This window comes from Atractosteus spatula, chromosome 17 (genome assembly GCF_055471065.1).
Source record: "Atractosteus spatula isolate fAtrSpa1 chromosome 17, fAtrSpa1.hap1, whole genome shotgun sequence".
Classification (NCBI taxonomy): domain Eukaryota; kingdom Metazoa; phylum Chordata; class Actinopteri; order Semionotiformes; family Lepisosteidae; genus Atractosteus; species Atractosteus spatula.
The window spans coordinates 3,705,223-3,727,313 of record NC_142722.1 but is presented as its reverse complement, the minus strand read 5'-3'; the positions used below and the strand labels follow the sequence as shown (position 1 = coordinate 3,727,313).

Sequence of the window (22,091 nt, the reverse complement as noted above, 5' to 3'; positions counted from 1 at the left end):
CGGTGCCTGACCCCCCACAGCAGTGTCTCACCTTCAGGTAGGCCATGGTGAGCAGGGGCAGGAGGGTGAAGGGGACGAGGTACAGCAGGGCAGGCTGGGCCGCGCGGTGGATACGGGACGCCACTGTCGCCGTCAGGAGCCCTGGGCCAGGAGACAGCACACTGAGCACAGGAGAGGAGCCCCACAGACGACCCACACCCTCCCACGGCACGGTCACACACCCACAGACAACCCACACCCACTCACCTACGGCACGGTCACACTCCCACAGACAACCCACACCCACTCACCTACGGCACGGTCACACTCCCACAGACGACCCACACCCACCCACGGCACGGTCACACACCCACAGACAACCCACACCCACTCACCTACGGCACGGTCACACTCCCACAGACAACCCACACCCACTCACCTACGGCACGGTCACACTCCCACAGACAACCCACACCCACCCACAACACGGTCACACACCCACAGACGACCCACACCACGGTCACACTCCCACAGATGACCCACACCCACCCACAACACGGTCACACACCCACAGACGACCCACACCACGGTCACACTCCCACAGATGACCCACACCCACCCACAACACGGTCACACTCCCACAGACGACCCATACCCATCCACCCACCCACAACACGGTCACACTCCCACAGACGACCCACACCCATCCACAACACAGTCACACACCCACACCAGAGACACAGATACCCCCTTAGGGAGTCTCCCTCGCCCCCACTCTCTACCCACACCCCCCTCTCACCCACGAAGTAGCCAATAAGGGTGCAGTGGAAGTAGGAGACCCTCTGCATGCGCCCGGACATGTTGGCGGGGCCAGGCGCCTCTCCGCTGGCCTGCTTCTTGTAGTTGTCATACCGCAGCACGAAGCACAGCAGCAGGCCGGGCATCACGATGTCGCCGATGCCCAGCATGGAGAAGTGGCTCCCAGTCGAGCTGAGAGAGGAGGACAGGAGACGTGAGTCCGAGCACCCAGCCTCTCCCTGGCACAGGCCGGGCGACCCCTGAGCACCCCAGCCCACCTGGGGAAGACGAGTTTCCCTGGCAGCGACAGGCGGGGCACGTCACGCCCCATGCTGGGGCCCAGGTGCAGCTTGCGGGACAGGACGTCCAGGGGGTTGTCTGCAGGCTGAGTGGCCACCTTCACCATCACATTACTGTTGAAGATGTAGGCTGAGAAAAACACCTGGAGCAGCAGAGAGAGAGAAAACACAATCAGAGCGGAGACAGACAGGCCGGTGACCCAGAGGACAAAGAGACCTCAGAGGCACTGAGAGAGAAGGCACTCAGGGCTTTCTACGCAGTAAGAAGGAGGCTCTTCAACATCAACCCACCAACAAGAATCTGGCTCCAAATATTTGAAAGTGTAATCCAACCCATTGCCCTATACGGCAGTGAAGTGTGGGGTCCCCTCACAGACCAGGATTACATTCAATGGGACAAACACCCCACAGAAACTCTGCACATGGAGATCTGTAGAAACATCCTCCATGTGCAGAGAAAAACACCTAACAACGGGTGCAGGGCAGGATTAGGCCAGTACCCACTATTGATAAACATACAGAAAAGAGTACTGAAGTATTGGCTACACCTAAAAAACAGCAACCAACATTCCTACCACCACAAAGCCCCGCTGAGCCAAGAGCTGAGCCCAAAACAGAGTCCCCTGAGCCAGCTGGTCCTGAGGCTCACTGACCTGAGCCACACCGACGCTAACCAGCATCAGGACAGCACTGCTAGAGCACCACAACTCAGACTCAACCACATCACAGCACAGATCAAACAACAATATCTCACACACTTGGACACACACACACAAACTCAACATAAACTGGAATGCTACAGAACCCTAAACAACCAATACACACTAGCTGAATATTTGACCAAGATAAGAAACAGCAAAAAGAAACAGATCCTGACAAGTACAGGCTCAGTGACCACAGCCTGGCCATAGAAACTGGGCGACACAGGCAGACCTGGCTGCCCAGAGAGGACAGGCTGTGCTCCCACTGCCAGCGGGGAGAAAGAGACAGAGGTGCACTTCCTACTGCACTGTGACAGATACTCTGGGATTAGAGAAACATTCTTCCCGAAATTCAGAAATCTAATCCCAGAGTTCCCACACCTGCCAGAATCACAACGGGTCCCAATCCTACTGGGAGAGGGAGGAGGGAATTCAGCTGAACTGGCAGCCCAGTATGTGATCTCCTGTCACAGCCTGATATACAGTGAGCCTGTCTCCCAATAATGCTCCATATGTTTGTAAGTAAATGCATTATGATGTGTTGGTATCGTAAATGTCAGTAGATTTTATGTTAATTGTATTTTGGCAACACTGATTTATTAATTGGTCATGCCAATAAGGCATCTTGAATTGAATTGTGACAGAGAGACCAGTCAGGCAGAGACAGAGACCCCCTCAGACACACATCCAGGGTCCCAGTGTGTAGAGTTCAGCTCTGTCAGAGGTTCTTACCCAGAAGACATCATAGATGAGCAGGCCGGACAGCAGCAGGCAGGACACCTTCAGGCTGGGCAGCCGCACAAAGGCGATCATGGCCACACACAGCCCCATGGCCAGAGCTGCAGACAGGCACACACAGGTCAGACACCAGGCCCAGCCCCCACAGGCTCCTCCATCACCCTTCACAGTCCCACAGACAGCACAGCTCCTGCCCCCATACTCCAGCCCCCAGGAACCACGACCCCCAAACAACGGACACAGGAGAACGCGCAAACTCCACCCAGATAGCTGGAGAGTTTTGGACACAGTAGCCCCCCCCCCCCCACTCACCGTCCATCAGCAGCCAGTAGACACAGTACCCCCCCCACTCACCGTCCATCAGCAGCCAGTGGCCACAGTACCCCCCCCCCACTCACTATCCATCAGCAGCCAGTGGACACAGTACCCCCCCCCTCACCATCCATCAGCAGCCAGTGGCCACAGTACCCCCCCCACTCACCGTCCATCAGCAGCCAGTGGACACAGTACCCCCCCCCCCCACTCACCGTCCATCAGCAGCCAGTGGCCACAGTACCCCCCCCCCCCACTCACTATCCATCAGCAGCCAGTGGACACAGTACCCCCCCCCTCACCATCCATCAGCAGCCAGTGGCCACAGTACCCCCCCCCCACTCACCGTCCATCAGCAGCCAGTGGCCACAGTACCCCCCCCACTCACCGTCCATCAGCAGCCAGTGGCCACAGTACCCCCCCCCCCTCACCGTCCATCAGCAGCCAGTGGCCACAGTACCCCCCCCTCACCCCACTCACCGTCCATCAGCAGCCAGTGCCCCGTCAGCACCCAGATCAGCACCAACATGACGGACAGGGAGAAAGACAGCAGCTCGGCCAGCGTGAAGCGTCCACAGCAGCCGAACGAGATCCTGCAGGGACAGAGGGGAGAGCGAGACTAAGACCAAGGAGAGACGGGAGGGGGGGGGAGGGGGTCGAGAGAGATTCCTACCACCACAAAGCCCTGCTGAGCCAAGAGCTGAGCCCAAAACAGAGCCCCCTGAGCCAGCTGGTCCTGAGGCTCACGGACCTGAGCCACACCAACACTAACCAGCATCAGGACAACACTGCTAGAGCATCACAACTCAGACTCAACCACATCACAGCACAGATCAAACAGCAATATCTCACACACTGGGACACACACACACAAACACAACATAAACTGGAATGCTACAGAAACAGACCCTGACGCAGTACAGGCTCAGTGACCACAGCCTGGCCATAGAAACTGGGAGACACAGGCAGACCTGGCTGCCCAGAGAGGACAGGCTGTGCTCCCACTGCCAGCGGGGAGAAATAGAGACAGAGGTGCACTTCCTACTGCACTGTGACAGATACTCTGGGATTAGAGAAACATCCTTCCCTAAATTCAGAAATCTAATCCCAGAGTTCCCACACCTGCCAGAATCACAACGGGTCCCAATCCTACTGGGAGAGGGAGGAGGGAACTCAGTTGAACTGGCAGCCCAGTATGTGATCTCCTGTCACAGCCTGAGGAACAGTGAGTCTGTCTTCCAATAATGCTCCATCTGTCTACAGTATATGTAAATATTCTATGATATGTCTTTGTTGTAAATGTCTGTAGATTTTATTTTATTTTTTGTTTTGTTTCATGTTCATTTTATTTTTATTTGCTTTGGCAACACTGATTGTACCCATCGGTCATGCTAATAAAGCACCTTGAATTGAACTGAAATTGAGTTGGGGGGGTGAGACAGAGAGTGAGACAGAGAGTGAGACAGAAGATGAGCTCCTATTTTCTTTGAGATTTTATTGTTTTTGGAACTGAACAAATAGTCTAGGAATAAGGCAACATCTAACAAAAACTAAAGAAAACCAAAGAAGTAAAGAAATAATTTGTCATTGAAAAAAAATCAACAAAACAAACATCTGAAAAACTGAAGACCAACTATAAGACAGCTACACCTGAGGAAAAACTGCAAAGAGAAAAATCTTCAAGAAATGAAGAGGAACAAACAGAAAAAGGAATAATTAAAACAAGGATACGAAGACAAGAAAGAAATAAAAAGGACACCAAAAGAAACAAGAAGGAAAGGGAAAATACAAGCAGCATCAAGAGAAGCCAAAAACCAGCATGAAAAACACCTGGTAAGCCCTGTTCTTTCTTCTCCTTGTTTGAAGAGGCCTCTGAAATTGAACTGCTTTACTAAATAAAAGTATAAAAAGTGTTTAGAAAAAGTTACCTTAAAGTTTAAACTAAACAAAATACCACTTGGGCCCATTAAACTCAAAAGGCCAAAGTTGAAGAACCTGTTCCCAAGCAACAGGGGGCTGATTGTGTTCAAAACGCCCGAGCCAGGCCATCTGTTTGCTCTTCTCACCTGGGCCCATTGTGTTTACAAGAAGCAAGATGAGTACAGAGCAGAAGACAGCCCCACTGGGCCAGCCCTGCCCTCAGCATAGTACTCCAGTACCCTGAGGACGCGAAAACCGTTAAGACCAGGAAACGGTACAAAGACACGTGGCTGAAGGAAAACCCAGAGACCCTTATCGCTGACTACTGCCAGGCAGGAGAAAAACACATTAAAACCAACCTGCTTTTACTGAGCATCCGAATGCCTGGCACACAGCTGTGTGCAAGACTTGCACAAATACCACCAGAAGGGGCATCAGCAAAGGTAGGCAAATCTCTACAGGGGGCGACAGCAAGTTACAAGACACTGTCCTGACCGTCAACACTTACCACAATGGTACAGTGATGATACAGGGCAGTGAGGCCGCTCTGGAGCTTTTAGAGGAAAAGTTCACGGACCTGAAAACACAGGCCAACCTGGAGAAACCTCCCCCAGAAACAGGAGAGAGACCAGTAGCCTGATGCCCACAGCACTGGAGAGTTCAGCTCCACCTGACTCTGAGCCCACGGACACAGCCACAGCTACAGAATAGCCCAGCAAGAGTGTAGCCACAGGCAACACTGAATCACACCGCCCAGACACACACGGCCCACACCAACCCCCCTGCGAACACAGCACAGCGCGCCTCCTGAGAGAGAAACTCTCTGCTCTGGAGCTGGACTTCACTGAGTTCAAGGAACTGATGCTGGGGAGACTCACAGAGGGGCAGACAGCACAACAGCTAAGAGACGAGGTTAACAAACACAGGAACGAATGCAAAACCTCCAACAAACAGCTCAGGGCACAGATGGAAGAGCTGCTGCAGGACAACAGTAAGCTGCAGTCGGAAGTAACAGAGCTGAGAGAGGAGCTGCAGCTCGCAGAGAGGACAAGCAAGACCCTCAAAGACCAGCTGAGGAAACTCACTACTTCCCACTGCAGCCCCGACTGCAACAGAACAGCCCTGAGGCCCAGAACACACAACACACAACACCCACCCCCAACCCGCAAAGACACACCCACCTCCACACAACCTGACACCCCTACAACCCCCACCACCAACTCCCACCTACCCACTACCCCCACCGTAGTAAACACTACACCCACTGTACCCCCCGGCACCCCAAATCCCCTCACAACACCACTGCCCAAAAGCACATCCACCCAGGGTGACCCACACACACACCCAGCCCCAGAGACGGCCCCACCCAACACCTCCACCTCACACACTGCACCCCCCCACGCAGCCCCCCGCCCGGCAGCACAGCGCCCCTCTGGCAGACTGGACACTAGAGGCAGACGCACGGAAGTAGCCCTTCTCATTGACTCCAACGGGAGGTACATCGATGAGAACAGCTTCTTCCCGGGATTAAAAACAGGAAAGCTCTGGTGTCCGACAACAGAGAAGGCCCTGAAGCTATTGTCCAGGTCGGTCCTGGGAGCCCCACAGCACATCATCATCCACACCGGCACCAGCGACCTGAGGACCCAGAGGGAGCAGGTGGCCCAGTCCATCAGGGCATCAGGCAGAGAGGGCCATACAGGAGTTCCCTCAGGCCCGAATCGTCATCTCCACCCTGCTGCCGAGACAGGACGAGCAGTACCACACCATCCAAAATTCAATGCTGAGATCTCACAGTGCTCCGCCCTGCTCCCAAACATCTACCTGGCCCATCACCCCACCCTGGGACCCCAGCACGTACACGACCTCAAACACCTCAAAAAACAGACCATCGGACTCTTCACTAAAACCCTGAAAGACACCATACTGGGCAGACACCCAAACACCACCCCAGAGAGAAATAGGAGGACTACCAGAGGAACACCCCAACACCCACACCCCCAACCCAGACCAGCTCAACCCACAAAGAACCAGCACCACCCTACAGCCCTCCAACCGAGACCAACGCCCGAACGGGACCAGAACCAGAGCCCCACCCCACACCCCTGACCCAGACCCAGACCAGCAGCTGAACCGGACCAGAACCATGAACCCCCTCCACCCAGCACAACAGCGGAGCCGGACCAAGCCCCTCCTGCAAAGCTACACTGCAGCTCTGGCCAGACCAGCGGTCCCGAGCGGTTTGGAGGTGGGAGAAATCCGGCAGCTCCTGAATCTCATTTGCACCCGGATTATGAACTGAACTACCACTACCCACAGTGACAGACACAAATCCAGCACAATACTCTGTTTTTGCTGATGATGTAAATGTCCGACAAGTTTGATACAGTTCCAGATAACAATAAAAAATTGCAAAGATAATTCAAATGCTAACAATGAGATCTCTAACGATAAGTTTGTGGAACATTCAGGGTCTGGGCTCGTCAGCATTTGGGCTGAAGAGCACTGATCCTGAGTTTATCAAGAATGTAAAGGAGACAGACATCATGATCCTACAGGAGACATGGTATCGGGGAGACTTGGCTACCCACTGTCCCCCGGGCTATAAGGAGATCATGGTGCCCTCTGTCAAAAAAACCCAAATCACTCGGGGCAGAGACTCTGGGGGGATCATTGTGTGGTACAGAGCGGAGCTCAGTCACTTCATACAATTAGTAAAGAGAGAAGAGACACAAGTTTGGCTTAAAATCAAAATAAAATACCATATGTACAGAAAATGAGGTTTTCCTGTGTGCTGTCTACATCCCACCCTCAGAATCCCCTTACGACTGTGAGGGAATTCTCCCCAGTCTCCACACGGAGATCGGTCATTTCCAGGGCCAGGGAAACGTGCTGCTCTGTGGTGACCTCAATGCACAAACAGGCACACTGGCAGACTTCACTAGCACACAGGGAAACACTCACGTATTCGGACAATCCCCTCTGTACCACACACCGGTCACCTCACACAGGTGCAGCCATGACACCACGGTCAACAGCACCGGGTGCGAGCTGCTCCAGCTCTGTCAAGGGCTGGGCCTGTACATCGTCAACGGCAGGACTAGAGGGGACTCTCTAGGCAGGTTCACCTACAGCTCAGCTCTGGGCAGCAGTGTGGTAGACTACGCCATCACCGACCTGGACCCCTCCTGTATCAGGGCCTTCACTGTCAGGCCACAAACTCCTCTCTCCAACCACAGCCAGATCACACTCTACATGAAGAGTGCACACCAGCACAGAGATACACTGACACAGCCCAGCCTGCTGTATGACCTCAACCAGGTGTACAGATGGGACAGAGACATCCTAGACAGATGCCAAACTGCACTGGGAGATGAAGAAATTCAGACACTGTTGGACACATTCCTAAACACTCCGTATCAAACCAACAAATTAGGCATAAACTTGGCCACACAAAAACTAAATCACCTATTTCACATCAAAATCAAAATCTAAGCTAAAAACAACTAAATCAAAAAACTACCAAAAAAACAAAAGCAAAAGAAAAGTGGTTTGATATGGAGTGCAAAAACATCAGAAATGCACTATGAAAACTCTAAAATGAAAAACACAGAAAGCCACACAACACAGATCTGCGGCTCAGTTACTGTGAAACGGTAAAACTTTACAAACACACGCTGTAAAAGAAAAGAAACGTATACATAAACAAACTTGCAGAAATTGAGGAGTCACTAAATCAGAACTGTTTGTGGAAGAAGTGGAACAATTTAAATAAATCAAAACCAGTAGAATTGGCCATCCAAAATGGAACAATCTGGCAAACATACTTTGAAAATCTCTATCAAAAGCTCCCAAATACAAATCAAAGCAGACCAAAACACCATTTGTGAAAAACTTGAAATTTTGGAATTGGCTATCAAAGACAACCAAAACCCCTTACAAAATCATCAATCACTGAGCAGGAGCTACTGGACAAACTCCAGGCCCTCAGACCACGCAAAGCCTGTGGCCAAGATGGAGTCAACAATGAGATGCTGAGACACAGCAGCCCAAAGTTGCAACAAGCCCTGCTCAAACTCCTCAATCTCATCATGACAGCAGGATGTTTCCCCGAAACCTGGAACCAAGGACTGATCACGCCCATCTATAAGAGTGGAGACAGACTCCATCCCAACAACTACCGGGGCATCTGTGTGAACAGTAACCTGGGGAAGGTATTCTGCAGTATCCTGAATACACGAATACTGGCCTTCCTTACCGAACACAATGTCCTGAGCAAGAGTCAGATTGGCTTCTTACCAGATCACCGCACATCTGATCACATTTACACCCTACACACACTGATAGACAAACACGTCCACCAAAAAGACAAAGGAAATATTTTTGCCTGCTTAGTCGATTTCAAAAAAGCATTTGACTCGATTTGGCATGAAAGATTGCTTTACAAACAAAAGGAGCAAACATCTTCACCCAAGGACGTGGGGTGAGCCAGGGCTGCAGCCTGAGCCCAACACTGTTCAATATCTATATCAATGAATTAGCAGGAATGTTGGAACTGTCTGTAACTCCTGGTCTCACACTACATGACATCAAGTTCCTGCTCTATGCAGATGACCTGGTCCTGCTGTCGCCCACAGAACAGGGGCTGCAGCAGAACCTGGCACTGCTGGAGCAGTACTGTCCTGGGCGCTGACAGTCAATCTGGACAAGACCAGAGTTATGGTTTTCCAGAAGAAAGCCAGACCTCAGGGAAACATGTACAAATTCACACTGAACAACAACACATTGGAGCACACATCCAGCTACACATATCTCGGTCTCACCATCAGCTCTTCTGGGAGTTTTGACCTGGCAGTGAAGGCACTGAGAGAGAAGGCACTCAGGGCTTTCTACGCAATAAGAAGGAGGCTCTTCAACATCAACCCACCAACAAGAATCTGGCTCCAAATATTTGAAAGTGTAATCCAACCCATTGCCCTATACGGCAGTGAAGTGTGGGGTCCCCTCACAGACCAGGATTACACTCAATGGGACAAACACCCCACAGAAACTCAGCACATGGAGATCTGGAGATCTCCGTGTGCAGAGAAAAACACCTAACAACAGGTGCAGGGCCGAATTAGGCCAGTACCCACTATTGATAAACATACAGAAAAGAGTATTAAAGTATTGGCTACACCTAAAAAACAGTGACCTAAATTTCTACCACCACCATGCACCAAGGAGCATACAAAGCGCTTCCCAAACCGAGTTTCGGTAAGTCGGACCACATCGCTCTCCTGTTGCTTCCTGGATACAAACAGAAGCTGAAGACCTCCCCCATTGCGAACAGGTCAGTGCGTTGTTGGTCTGAGGAGGCGGAAAGCAGGTTAATAGACTGCTTTGATAGTACAGACTGGGACGCATTCAGAGCTCCCGACACAGATTTTAATGAGTATACGGATGCGGTCACCAGCTGTATTAAATACTCCACCGATATTTGTGTACCAGAAAAGAAAATTAGGTCATTTCCCAATCAGAAACCGTGGTTCAACAACGAAATTCGCAATAAAATAAAAGATAGATCCACCGCATTCAAATCGGGGGACAATGAGCTGTACAGGAAATCACGGTATGCATTAGAGGAAGAGTGCGGCTTGAAACGCAGTGCGCTGACACCCGGAGGCTGTGGCAGGGATTGCAGTCAATCACAGGCTACAAGGGCTGCAGCCAGGAGATTGACAGAAACAACACATCCCTGCCTGACGAGCTGAACCATTTCTATGCCCGCTTTGATGCTCTGAACACGGGCACTGCTGAGAAGACCCCAGGTGTGCAGGGTGAGTTTGTTCTGAAACTCTCGGAGCAGGATGTACAGAAGACTCTGAGCAGGGTGAAAATCCGTAAGGCTGAAGGGCCTGATGGAATACCACCGCGCGTCCTGAGGACATGTGCAGCCCAGCTGACCACAGTGTTTACGGACATCTTTAACTCCTCCCTGTCACAGTCCATGGTCCCCATCTGCCTTAAAAAAAACACTATTGTTCCACTCCCCAAAAAGGCAAAAGTGACGTGCCTGAACGATTACCGCCCAGTAGCATTAACATCTGTGGTGATGAAATGCCTGGAGAAGCTGGTGTTGTCACACATCAACTCCTCCATCACAGAGTCCCTGGGCCCCTTGCAGTTCGCCTAACAGAACAACAGATCAGTGGATTGGTGATGTCTCCCTGGCTCTGCATACAGCCTTGGAACACCTGGACACTAAGAACTCGTATGTCAGAATGCTGTTTGTGGACTACAGTTCAGCATTCAATTCCATCATACCCAGCCAACTGGTGACAAAGCTCAGGGGATTAGGTCTGTGCACCTCTGTCTGCAACTGGCTGCTGGACTTTCTTATCGAGAGACCACAGGTGGTGTGGATAGGTAATAAAACATCAACACCACTCACCCTGAGCACTGGAACCCCACAAGGCTGCTGTCTGAGTCCAAGGTTGTACTCCCTGTTCACTCACAACTGCACAGCAAGACACAGCGACAACTGCATCATTAAGTTTGCAGATGACACCACTATAATAGGCCTGGTCAGCGATGATGACGAGTCCACTTACAGGGATGAAGTCGTACAGCTGCTTAGGTGGTGTCATAACAATAACCTGGACTTGAACGTAAATAAAACGAAAGAGCTAATAGTGGACTTTTGGAGACACAGGCCACACACTCACAGCCCACTCAGTATTGATGGAGCGGAAGTGGAAACAGTCACCAGTTTTAGGTTTTTGGGAATTCACATTTCTAATGATCTAACCTGGACTGTGAACGTGGACATTATCTTGAAGAAGGCTCAGCAGCGCCTTTATTTCCTGAGGTGCCTCAAGCGATGGGGGATGCCAGTACCCGTGTTGGTGAACTTCTACCACTGCACCATCGAGAGAGTCCTCACCAATGGGATCACCGTGTGGTACGGCAACACCTCTTCTCGAGAGAGAAAGGCACTGCAGAGAATGGTCAATATGGCCCAGAAGATCATCGGCTGTGGTCTCAATGAGATTAAACAGCTCTATGAGGACCGCTGCCGTGGTAGAATTCTGGCCATCACAGAGGACAGTCACCACCCCAGGCATGAGCTCTTCACCCCATTGCCCTCAGCAGGCAAGAGATACAAGAGCATTTGCACACTTATCACCAGATTCTTCAATAGCAATTATCCACAAGCAGTGAGATTGGCGAACACATTTAGCCATCCCCCTCGGACCACAGCTACACCATCTACCTCATTATGATTTCTTATTTATTGCACATCTCCAGTCATTGTTTACACATCTATATTGTTTACATTCAAACTGTCTACATGTGTACTTGTACATTGTCTACAGTTTGTTTGTATATTGTCTTGATGCACTGTCTGCACTTTGTGTTTTTACACTTGTTTTACAAGTCGAGAGACTTTCTGTAAGTAAGAATTCCATTGTACCAGTACATGTATAGGGTTATATATATGGCAATAAAGTTCAAGTTCAAGTTCACAAAGCCCTGCTGAGCCAAGAGCTGAGCCCAAAACAGAGCCCCCTGAGCCAGCTGGTCCTCAGGCTCACTGACACAAGCCATGCCGACACCAGCCAGTCTCAGGACAGCACTGCTAGAGCACCACAACTCAGACTCAACCACATCATAGCACAGATCAAACGGCAATATCTCACACACTGGGACACACACACACAAACACAACATAAACTGGAATGTTACAGAACCCTAAACAGACAATACACACTAGCCAAATATTTGACCAAGATAAGAAACAGCAAAAAGAAACAGACCCTGACAAAGTACAGGCTCAGTGACCACAGCATGGCCATAGAAACTGGGCGACACAGGCAGACCTGGCTGCCCAGAGAGGACAGGCTGTGCTCCCACTGCCAGCGGGGAGAAATAGAGACAGAGGTGCACTTCCTACTGCACTGTGACAGATACTCTGGGATTAGACAAACATTCTTCCCTAAATTCAGAAATCTAATCCCAGGTCTAATCCAGGTTCCCACACCTGCCAGAATCACAACGGGTCCCAATCCTACTGGGAGAGGGAGGAGGGAACTCAGTTGAACTGGCAACCCAGTGTGTGATCTCCCGTCATGCTCCATATGTTTATATGTAAATATTTTTATGATTGGAGACAGGAGAGAGAGAGAGAGAGAGACAGGAGATGGGGGGGAGAGAGCTCTCACTTGTTCTGCGGGGAGCAGGGCCGGGTCAGGTACTGACACATCGGCAGCAGCAGGAAGGCGAAGGCGATCGTTGCCAGCACTGCGGAGACAGACAGACAGACACGGTGTAAGAGCACAGGCCTTTGGGATCACGGGGGGCGGCCAGCGCCTCCGTCACGGGGAGGGGTGGATTTTGCCGGGGAGTCAGCGCATCACGGCAGTCATTCTTACCTGCGGTGCAGATGGTGAAGACGACCTGGACCGAGTCGAAGAAGAAAAACATGACAAGCAGGGAGACGGACGCCCCGATGGGCAGGAACAGCGCCTGCGTCGAGTCGATCGTCTGAATACCTGCCGGACAGGGACAGACCGGAGTTACAGCGCTGGACGCACAGGCGCAGCGTCACTGCGACAGCTCCAGTGCCGCGGAGACTCACTGTTGTTGGGGTTGTTGTTGTTGAAGGAGCCGGCGGCCGGTGTGTTGCCATCCTTGTCCTTGTCCTGGTTCTCGAAGTCCATGTTGAGGGACCTGCAGACGGACACTGTGGTCAGTGGGCATGGGCAGGAAACAGACACCGCGCCTCTTGCCATGAACTGGCCTGAGAGCTGGTGTGTGGGGAGCGTTCTGGCACACTCTGGCTGCTGTCATCCACCAGGTGGGGCTGCACACTGGTGGAGGTAGTGGGATCCCCATTACCTGTAAAGCGCCTGGGAGTGGAGTGTCCAGAAAAGAGCTAACACAAGGCAGTACAGTGGTCTCACAGGCCAGAGCTACTGCACAGCGCAAACTGGACACTCCCAGATTCAGAGCCTCCCGAATGGGACAGTCTAACAGCTCCACAGCACCTCACCTGAAACTGCCGTAGACGATGAGGAGGATGGAGATGAGGAAGGTGGAGACCTGGCTGGAGTCAACGAGGGAATAGGCCCTATGGAGAAAGAGAGATACACACAGGTCAGATTGGACACCAGCCCATCCCAGGACAGACACACACAGGACAGACTGGACACCAGCCCATCCCAGGACGGACACACATACGTCAGACAGGACACCAGCCCAGGACACACACACAGGTCAGAGTGGATATTGCATAAACTGTGGTAAGCAAGGACCCAGACAAATCCATTTCCTAAACCTTAGTACTTTAAAGCCAGACAGGTACTGTTTCAGCCTGCTGTGTATCGATAAGTTGCAAAATGGTTCTGTTCATCTATGCAGAGTCAGGCTTTGGCCAGTGTCTCTGTGAATTGTGTAGCTTCAGTTCTCAAAATGTCCAGCAGGGGTCAGCACTCGCACAGGTCAGGGCTGTTAGACTCAGGTCCGCAGGGCTAGTGTTCCAGGCAAGCTCAGTTACATAGTTCTCTCAGCAGGCTGGGAGGGAAGACACGGGTAACTGCACCGTTTAAGAAGAATAAGGAGTATGCAATAGTAGAAGCCCTTAAGAAACAATTCAGCTCATCTGGCTACTTGACTACCTGTGTTGGAACAAACCACAGATGAGCGTCACAGCCCTGGTACAGGTCACACGCGCCTCTCTCTATTCCCACAGACGTAACCAGTCCTATACGAAAGTCAGCACTCGTCTCCAACCTCACACCTGCACTCCTATCATCGTAATCAGATCTGCAGATCTCAGGAATGAAACTCAATCTGTGCTGCAAATACAAAGCCTGCTGTGTTCTTATCTTCAGATTCAGAGGCTGTGGTGATGCCACACAGTCCACACCCACTACAGGCAGGTCCACAGTATCTGGACACGCATTACAGAGCAAACGCAGAGACACACATACACCAGCCTGCGCAGTGTGCACACATACCAATCCCTCTCGCACACACACTGCTGCACACTGGGAGTCCGACTGACAGCACTGTCACACCTGGAGTGGATCAGACTGCTGCGCACTGGGAGTCTGACAGCACTGTCACACCTGGAGGGAGTGGATCAGACTGCTGCGCACTGGGAGTCTGACAGCACTGTCACACCTGGAGTGGATCAGACTGCTGCCCACTGGGAGTCCGACTACCAGCACTGTCACACCTGGAGTGGATCAGACTGCTGCCCACTGGGAGTCCGACTGACAGCACTGTCACACCTGGAGTGGATCAGACTGCTGCCCACTGGGAGTCCGACTACCAGCACTGTCACACCTGGATTGAATCAGACTGCTGCGCACTGGGTCTGACAGCACCGTCACACCTGGAGGGAGTGGATCAAACTGCTGCGCACTGGGAGTCTGACAGCACTGTCACACCTGGAGTGGATCAGACTGCTGCGCACTGGGAGTCCGACTGACAGCACTGTCACACCTGGAGTGGATCAGGCTGCTACGCACTGGGAGTCCGACTGACAGCACTGTCACACCTGGAGTGGATAAGGCTGCTGCGCACTGGGAGTCTGACAGCACTGTCACACCTGGAGTGGATCAGAGTGCTGCGCACTGGGAGTCCGACTGACAGCACTGTCACACCTGGAGTGGATCAGACTGCTGCGCACTGGGAGTCCGACTGACAGCACTGTCACACCTGGAGTGGATCAGACTGCTGCGCACTGGGAGTCCGACTGACAGCACTGTCACACCTGAAGGGAGTGGATCACACTTCTGTGCACTGGGACTCTGACAGCACTGTCACACCTGGAGTGGATCAGACTGCTGCGCACTGGGAGTCGGACAGCACTGTCACACCTGGAGTGGATCAGACTGCTGCGCACTGGGAGTCCGACTGACAGCACTGTCACACCTGGAGTGGATCAGACTGCTCCACACTGGGAGTCCGACTGACAGCAAAGTCACACCTGGAGTGGATCAGACTGCTGCGCACTGGGAGTCTGACAGCACTGTCACACCTGGAGGGAGTGGATCAGACTGCTGCGCACTGGGAGTCTGACAGCACTGTCACACCTGGAGTGGATCAGACTGCTGCGCACTGGGAGTCCGACTGACAGCACTGTCACACCTGGAGGGAGTGGATCAGACCGCTGCGCACTGGGAGTCTGACAGCACTGTCACACCTGGAGTGGATCAGACTGCTGCGCACTGGGAGTCCGACTGACAGCACTGTCACACCTGGAGTGGATCAGACTGCTGCGCACTGGGAGTCCGACTGACAGCACTGTCACACCTGGAGTGGATCAGGCTGCTGCGCACTGGGAGTCTGAGAGCACTGTCACACCTGGAGTGGATCAGAGTGCTGCGCACTGGGAGTCCGACTGACAGCACTGTCACACCTGGAGTGGATCAGACTGCTGCGCACTGGGAGTCCGACTGACAGCACTGTCACACCTGGAGTGGATCAGACTGCTGCCCACTGGGAGTCCGACTGACAGCACTGTCACACCTGGAGGGAGTGGATCAGACTTCTGTGCACTGGGAGTCTGACAGCACTGTCACACCTGGAATGGATCAGACTGCTGCGCACTGGGAGTCCGACTGACAGCGCTGTCACACCTGGAGTGGATCAGAGTGCTGCGCACTGGGAGTCCGACTGACAGCGCTGTCACACCTGGAGTGGATCAGAGTGCTGCGCACTGGGAGTCCGACTGACAGCGCTGTCACACCTGGATTGGATCAGACTGCTGCGCACTGGGAGTCCGACTGACAGCACTGTCACACCTGGAGTGGATCAGACTGCTGCGCACTGGGAGTCCGACTGACAACACTGTCACACCTGGAGGGAGTGGATCAGACCGCTGCGCACTGGGAGTCTGACAGCACTGTCACACCTGGAGTGGATCAGACTGCTGCGCACTGGGAGTCTGACAGCACTGTCACACCTGAAGTGGATCAGACTGCTGCGCACTGTGAGTCCGACTGACAGCGCTGTCACACCTGGAGTGGATCAGAGTGCTGCGCACTGGGAGTCCGACTGACAGCACTGTCACACCTGGAGTGGATCAGACCGCTGCGCACTGGGAGTCCGACTGACAGCACTGTCACACCTGGAGGGAGTGGATCAGACCACTGCGCACTGGGAGTCTGACAGCACTGTCACACCTGGAGTGGATCAGACTGCTGCGCACTGGGAGTCTGACAGCACTGTCACACCTGAAGTGGATCAGACTGCTGCGCACTGGGAGTCCGACTGACAGCACTGTCACACCTGGAGTGGATCAGGCTGCTACGCACTGGGAGTCCGACTGACAGCACTGTCACACCTGGAGTGGATCAAACTGCTGCGCACTGGGAGTCCGACTGACAGCACTGTCACACCTGGAGTGGATCAGACTGCTGTGCACTGGGAGTCCGACTGACAGCACTGTCACACCTGGAGTGGATCAGACTGCTGCGCACTGGGAGTCGACCGACAGCACTGTCACACCTGGAGTGAATCAGAGGGCTGCGCACTGGGAGTCTGACAGCACTGTCACACCTGGAGTGGATCAGACTGCTGCGCACTGGGAGTCTGACAGCACTGTCACACCTGGAGTGGATCAGACTGCTGCGCACTGGGAGTCCGACTGACAGCACTGTCACACCTGGAGTGGATCAGACTGCTTCCCACTGGGAGTCTGACAGCACTGTCACACCTGGAGGGAGTGGATCAGACTGCTGCGCACTGGGAGTCTGACAGCACTGTCACACCTGGAGTGGATCAGACTGCTGCGCACTGGGAGTCCGACTGACAGCACTGTCACACCTGGAGTGGATCAGGCTGCTACGCACTGGGAGTCCGACTGACAGCACTGTCACACCTGGAGTGGATCAGGCTGCTGCGCACTGGGAGTCCGACTGTCAGCGCTGTCACACCTGGAGTGGATCAGAGTGCTGCGCACTGGGAGTCCGACTGACAGCACTGTCACACCTGGAGTGGATCAGACTGCTGCGCACTGGGAGTCCGACTGACAGCACTGTCACACCTGGAGTGGATCAGACTGCTGCGCACTGGGAGTCCGACTGACAGCACTGTCACACCTGGAGGGAGTGGATCACACTTCTGTGCACTGGGACTCTGACAGCACTGTCACACCTGGAGTGGATCAGAGTGCTGCGCACTGGGAGTCCGACTGACAGCACTGTCACACCTGGAGTGGATCAGACTGCTGCGCACTGGGAGTCCGACTGACAGCACTGTCACACCTGGAGTGGATCAGACTGCTGCGCACTGGGAGTCCGACTGACAGCACTGTCACACCTGGAGGGAGTGGATCACACTTCTGTGCACTGGGACTCTGACAGCACTGTCACACCTGGAGTGGATCAGAGTGCTGCGCACTGGGAGTCCGACTGACAGCACTGTCACACCTGGAGTGGATCAGACTGCTGCGCACTGGGAGTCCGACTGACAGCACTGTCACACCTGGAGTGGATCAGACCGCTGCGCACTGGGAGTCCGACTGACAGCACTGTCACACCTGGAGGGAGTGGATCAGACTTCTGTGCACTGGGAGTCTGACAGCACTGTCACACCTGGAATGGATCAGACTGCTGCGCACTGGGAGTCCGACTGACAGCGCTGTCACACCTGGAGTGGATCAGAGTGCTGCGCACTGGGAGTCCGACTGACAGCGCTGTCACACCTGGATTGGATCAGACTGCTGCGCACTGGGAGTCCGACTGACAGCACTGTCACACCTGGAGTGGATCAGACTGCTGCGCACTGGGAGTCCGACTGACAGCACTGTCACACCTGGAGGGAGTGGATCAGACCGCTGCGCACTGGGAGTCTGACAGCACTGTCACACCTGGAGTGGATCAGACTGCTGCGCACTGGGAGTCTGACAGCACTGTCACACCTGAAGTGGATCAGACTGCTGCGCACTGTGAGTCCGACTGACAGCGCTGTCACACCTGGAGTGGATCAGAGTGCTGCGCACTGGGAGTCCGACTGACAGCACTGTCACACCTGGAGTGGATCAGACTGCTGCGCACTGGGAGTCCGACTGACAGCACTGTCACACCTGGAGGGAGTGGATCAGACCGCTGCGCACTGGGAGTCTGACAGCACTGTCACACCTGGAGTGGATCAGACTGCTGCGCACTGGGAGTCTGACAGCACTGTCACACCTGAAGTGGATCAGACTGCTGCGCACTGGGAGTCCGACTGACAGCACTGTCACACCTGGAGTGGATCAGGCTGCTACGCACTGGGAGTCCGACTGACAACACTGTCACACCTGGAGTGGATCAGACTGCTGCGCACTGGGAGTCCGACTGACAGCACTGTCACACCTGGAGTGGATCAGACTGCTGTGCACTGGGAGTCCGACTGACAGCACTGTCACACCTGGAGTGGATCAGACTGCTGCGCACTGGGAGTCGACCGACAGCACTGTCACACCTGGAGTGAATCAGAGGGCTGCGCACTGGGAGTCTGACAGCACTGTCACACCTGGAGTGGATCAGACTGCTGCGCACTGGGAGTCTGACAGCACTGTCACACCTGGAGTGGATCAGACTGCTGCGCACTGGGAGTCCGACTGACAGCACTGTCACACCTGGAGTGGATCAGACTGCTTCCCACTGGGAGTCTGACAGCACTGTCACACCTGGAGGGAGTGGATCAGACTGCTGCGCACTGGGAGTCTGACAGCACTGTCACACCTGGAGTGGATCAGGCTGCTGCGCACTGGGAGTCCGACTGACAGCACTGTCACACCTGGAGTGGATCAGGCTGCTACGCACTGGGAGTCCGACTGACAGCACTGTCACACCTGGAGTGGATCAGGCTGCTGCGCACTGGGAGTCTGACAGCACTGTCACACCTGGAGTGGATCAGAGTGCTGCGCACTGGGAGTCCGACTGACAGCACTGTCACACCTGGAGTGGATCAGACTGCTGCCCACTGGGAGTCCGACTGACAGCACTGTCACACCTGGAGGGAGTGGATCAGACTTCTGTGCACTGGGAGTCTGACAGCACTGTCACACCTGGAGTGGATCAGACTGCTGCGCACTGGGAGTCTGACAGCACTGTCACACCTGGAGTGGATCAGACTACTGCGCACTGGGTGTCCGACTGACAGCGCTGTCACACCTGGAGTGGATCAGACTGCTGCGCACTGGGAGTCCGACTGACAGCGCTGTCACACCTGGAGTGGATCAGGCTGCTGCGCACTGGGAGTCCGACTGACCGCACTGTCACACCTGGAGTGGATCAGACTGCTGCGCACTGGGAGTCGACCGACAGCACTGTCACACCTGGAGTGGATCAGACTGCTGCGCACTGGGAGTCTGACAGCACTGTCACACCTGGAGTCGATCAGACTGCTGCGTACTGGGAGTCCAACTGACAGCACTGTCACACCTGGAGTGGATCAGACTGCTGCGCACTGGGAGTCGACCGACAGCACTGTCACACCTGGAGTGGATCAGACTGCTGCGCACTGGGAGTCGACCGACAGCACTGTCACACCTGGAGTGGATCAGACTGCTGCGCACTGGGAGTCGACCGACAGCACTGTCACACCTGGAGTGGATCAGGCTGCTGCGCACTGGGAGTCTGACAGCGCTGTCACACCTGGAGTGGATCAGACTGCTGCGCACTGGGAGTTATGTGGTTTGAGATCTGCAACAGGAAAGTGTGGCTGTGGACTGGCTGTGTGCCCGACCGCAGGTACAGCCCAACTGGAGAGCCTGTGCCTGTGTCTGGCGGGACCAGTCTTCATGGCTTGTTGCCACATGTCAGAGACACCATCCTGCCGAGGAAGGAGGGGGAGAGAGGACAAACACCGAGAGACGGAGAGAGGGGGGCCAGATCCCACAGGTCTCGGGAAGAGAGGGCGAGAGAGCAGGGCACGGGACGCAGCCTGTCTCTCTAGCGCTGTCCTGGTGGAAATCTCTCGGAAATCTCTCGGCAGCCCGAACCCGACAACACAGCCTCCTCCCTGGGGGTCTGCTGTCTGCGCAGGCAGGCCCTGCAGGTCGGACCCTGGGAAATGCAGAGCAGAAACTTCTCCACTGGCAGCCAGAGAGCAAGAGAAAAACCGTAACACTCATCCCCCTGTATCACAGCACACACAGTGAAGGGATCTGAGCACTGCCCTCGCCAGGCCCTGCAGGGCTGCTTTTTCGCAATCAAGACACTGCTGTCCCTCTCCTCTCACACTCCCCTGAATTCACACACTGACACACTCCTGACTGGACTGGAGACACTGCTAGAGACACTGCTGTCCCTCTCCTCTCACACTCCCCTGAATTCACACACTGACACACTCCTGACTGGACTGGAGACACTGCTGTCCCTCTCCTCTCACACTCCCCCTGACTTCACACACTGACACATTCCTGACTGGACTGGAGACACTGCTAGAGACACTGCTGTCCCTCTCCTCTCACACTCCCCCTGAATTCACACACTGACACTCCTGACTGGACTGGAGACACTGCTGGAGACACTGCTGTCCCTCTCCTCTCACACTCCCCTGAATTCACACACTGAGACACTCCTGACTGGACTGGAGACACTGCTAGAGACACTGCTGTCCCTCTCCTCTCACACTCCCCTGAATTCACACACTGAGACACTCCTGACTGGACTGGAGACACTGCTAGAGACACTGCTGTCCCTCTCCTCTCACACTCCCCTGAATCCACGCACAGACAGTTATTTGCTCCCCCACGCCCTCTGCTCCTCGCCTCTCGCCCTCAGACACGTGAGCTGGACATGAGGAATGTGCCTCTGGGGTGTGAAAGAACCTCACTGAGGACCAGTGCACCCCGACAGAGGCAGAGACCAGGGGTGTCAAACTGCAGAGACCGCGTTTAAAACCCACCAGCTGCCCTGCTGCTCTGCCTGCTGAGGAGAGCTGAGAGAGTCATGTTTGGTCTGTTAACAGATAATACACAGCAACTTCAAACACAGCCACACCTGCATGACAGGCGCTGAACACAAACGGCTTGCCAAGTGCATTACTACCACGCCTGCGGTGCAAAGTAACTAATAACATTCAATCAGGTTACATTACTGGCAGGTAGCACTTCACACACTACAGCACTTCGGAAGCTGTGGGTTCACTTTCTCTTCACACGATACAGCACGCACAGCACAGCACGCGCCCCTACTGGAGATTCTGATCCAACTGGAGGAGAACCACAAACCTGGAATCTCCCAGGACACTGCGGGAGGGACCATCTCGACCCAGGCTCGAACCCGCGACCACAGGGCCAGCCCACCCTGCACCTGACTCTGGCTTGAACCCACAATCTGGGTCATGGCCCAGTCAG

At 54.0% G+C, this 22,091-nt stretch overlaps 1 protein-coding gene across 1 annotated transcript in view; it reads right to left on the bottom strand.

Moving 5' to 3' along the window:
* The window catches only part of sppl3 (signal peptide peptidase 3), a 30,951-nt gene that overhangs the window by 1,659 nt on the left and 7,201 nt on the right, over positions 1-22,091 (bottom strand). The window contains exons 2-10 of the mRNA XM_088935271.1: positions 13,782-13,859; positions 13,368-13,459; positions 13,162-13,281; positions 12,952-13,030; positions 3,308-3,420; positions 2,510-2,616; positions 1,056-1,219; positions 779-969; positions 32-141 (exon numbers count right to left, since the gene is read on the bottom strand). Coding sequence (XP_088791397.1) covers positions 32-141; positions 779-969; positions 1,056-1,219; positions 2,510-2,616; positions 3,308-3,420; positions 12,952-13,030; positions 13,162-13,281; positions 13,368-13,459; positions 13,782-13,859 — 1,054 coding nt within the window. The remainder of the gene's footprint in view (positions 1-31; positions 142-778; positions 970-1,055; positions 1,220-2,509; positions 2,617-3,307; positions 3,421-12,951; positions 13,031-13,161; positions 13,282-13,367; positions 13,460-13,781; positions 13,860-22,091) is intronic.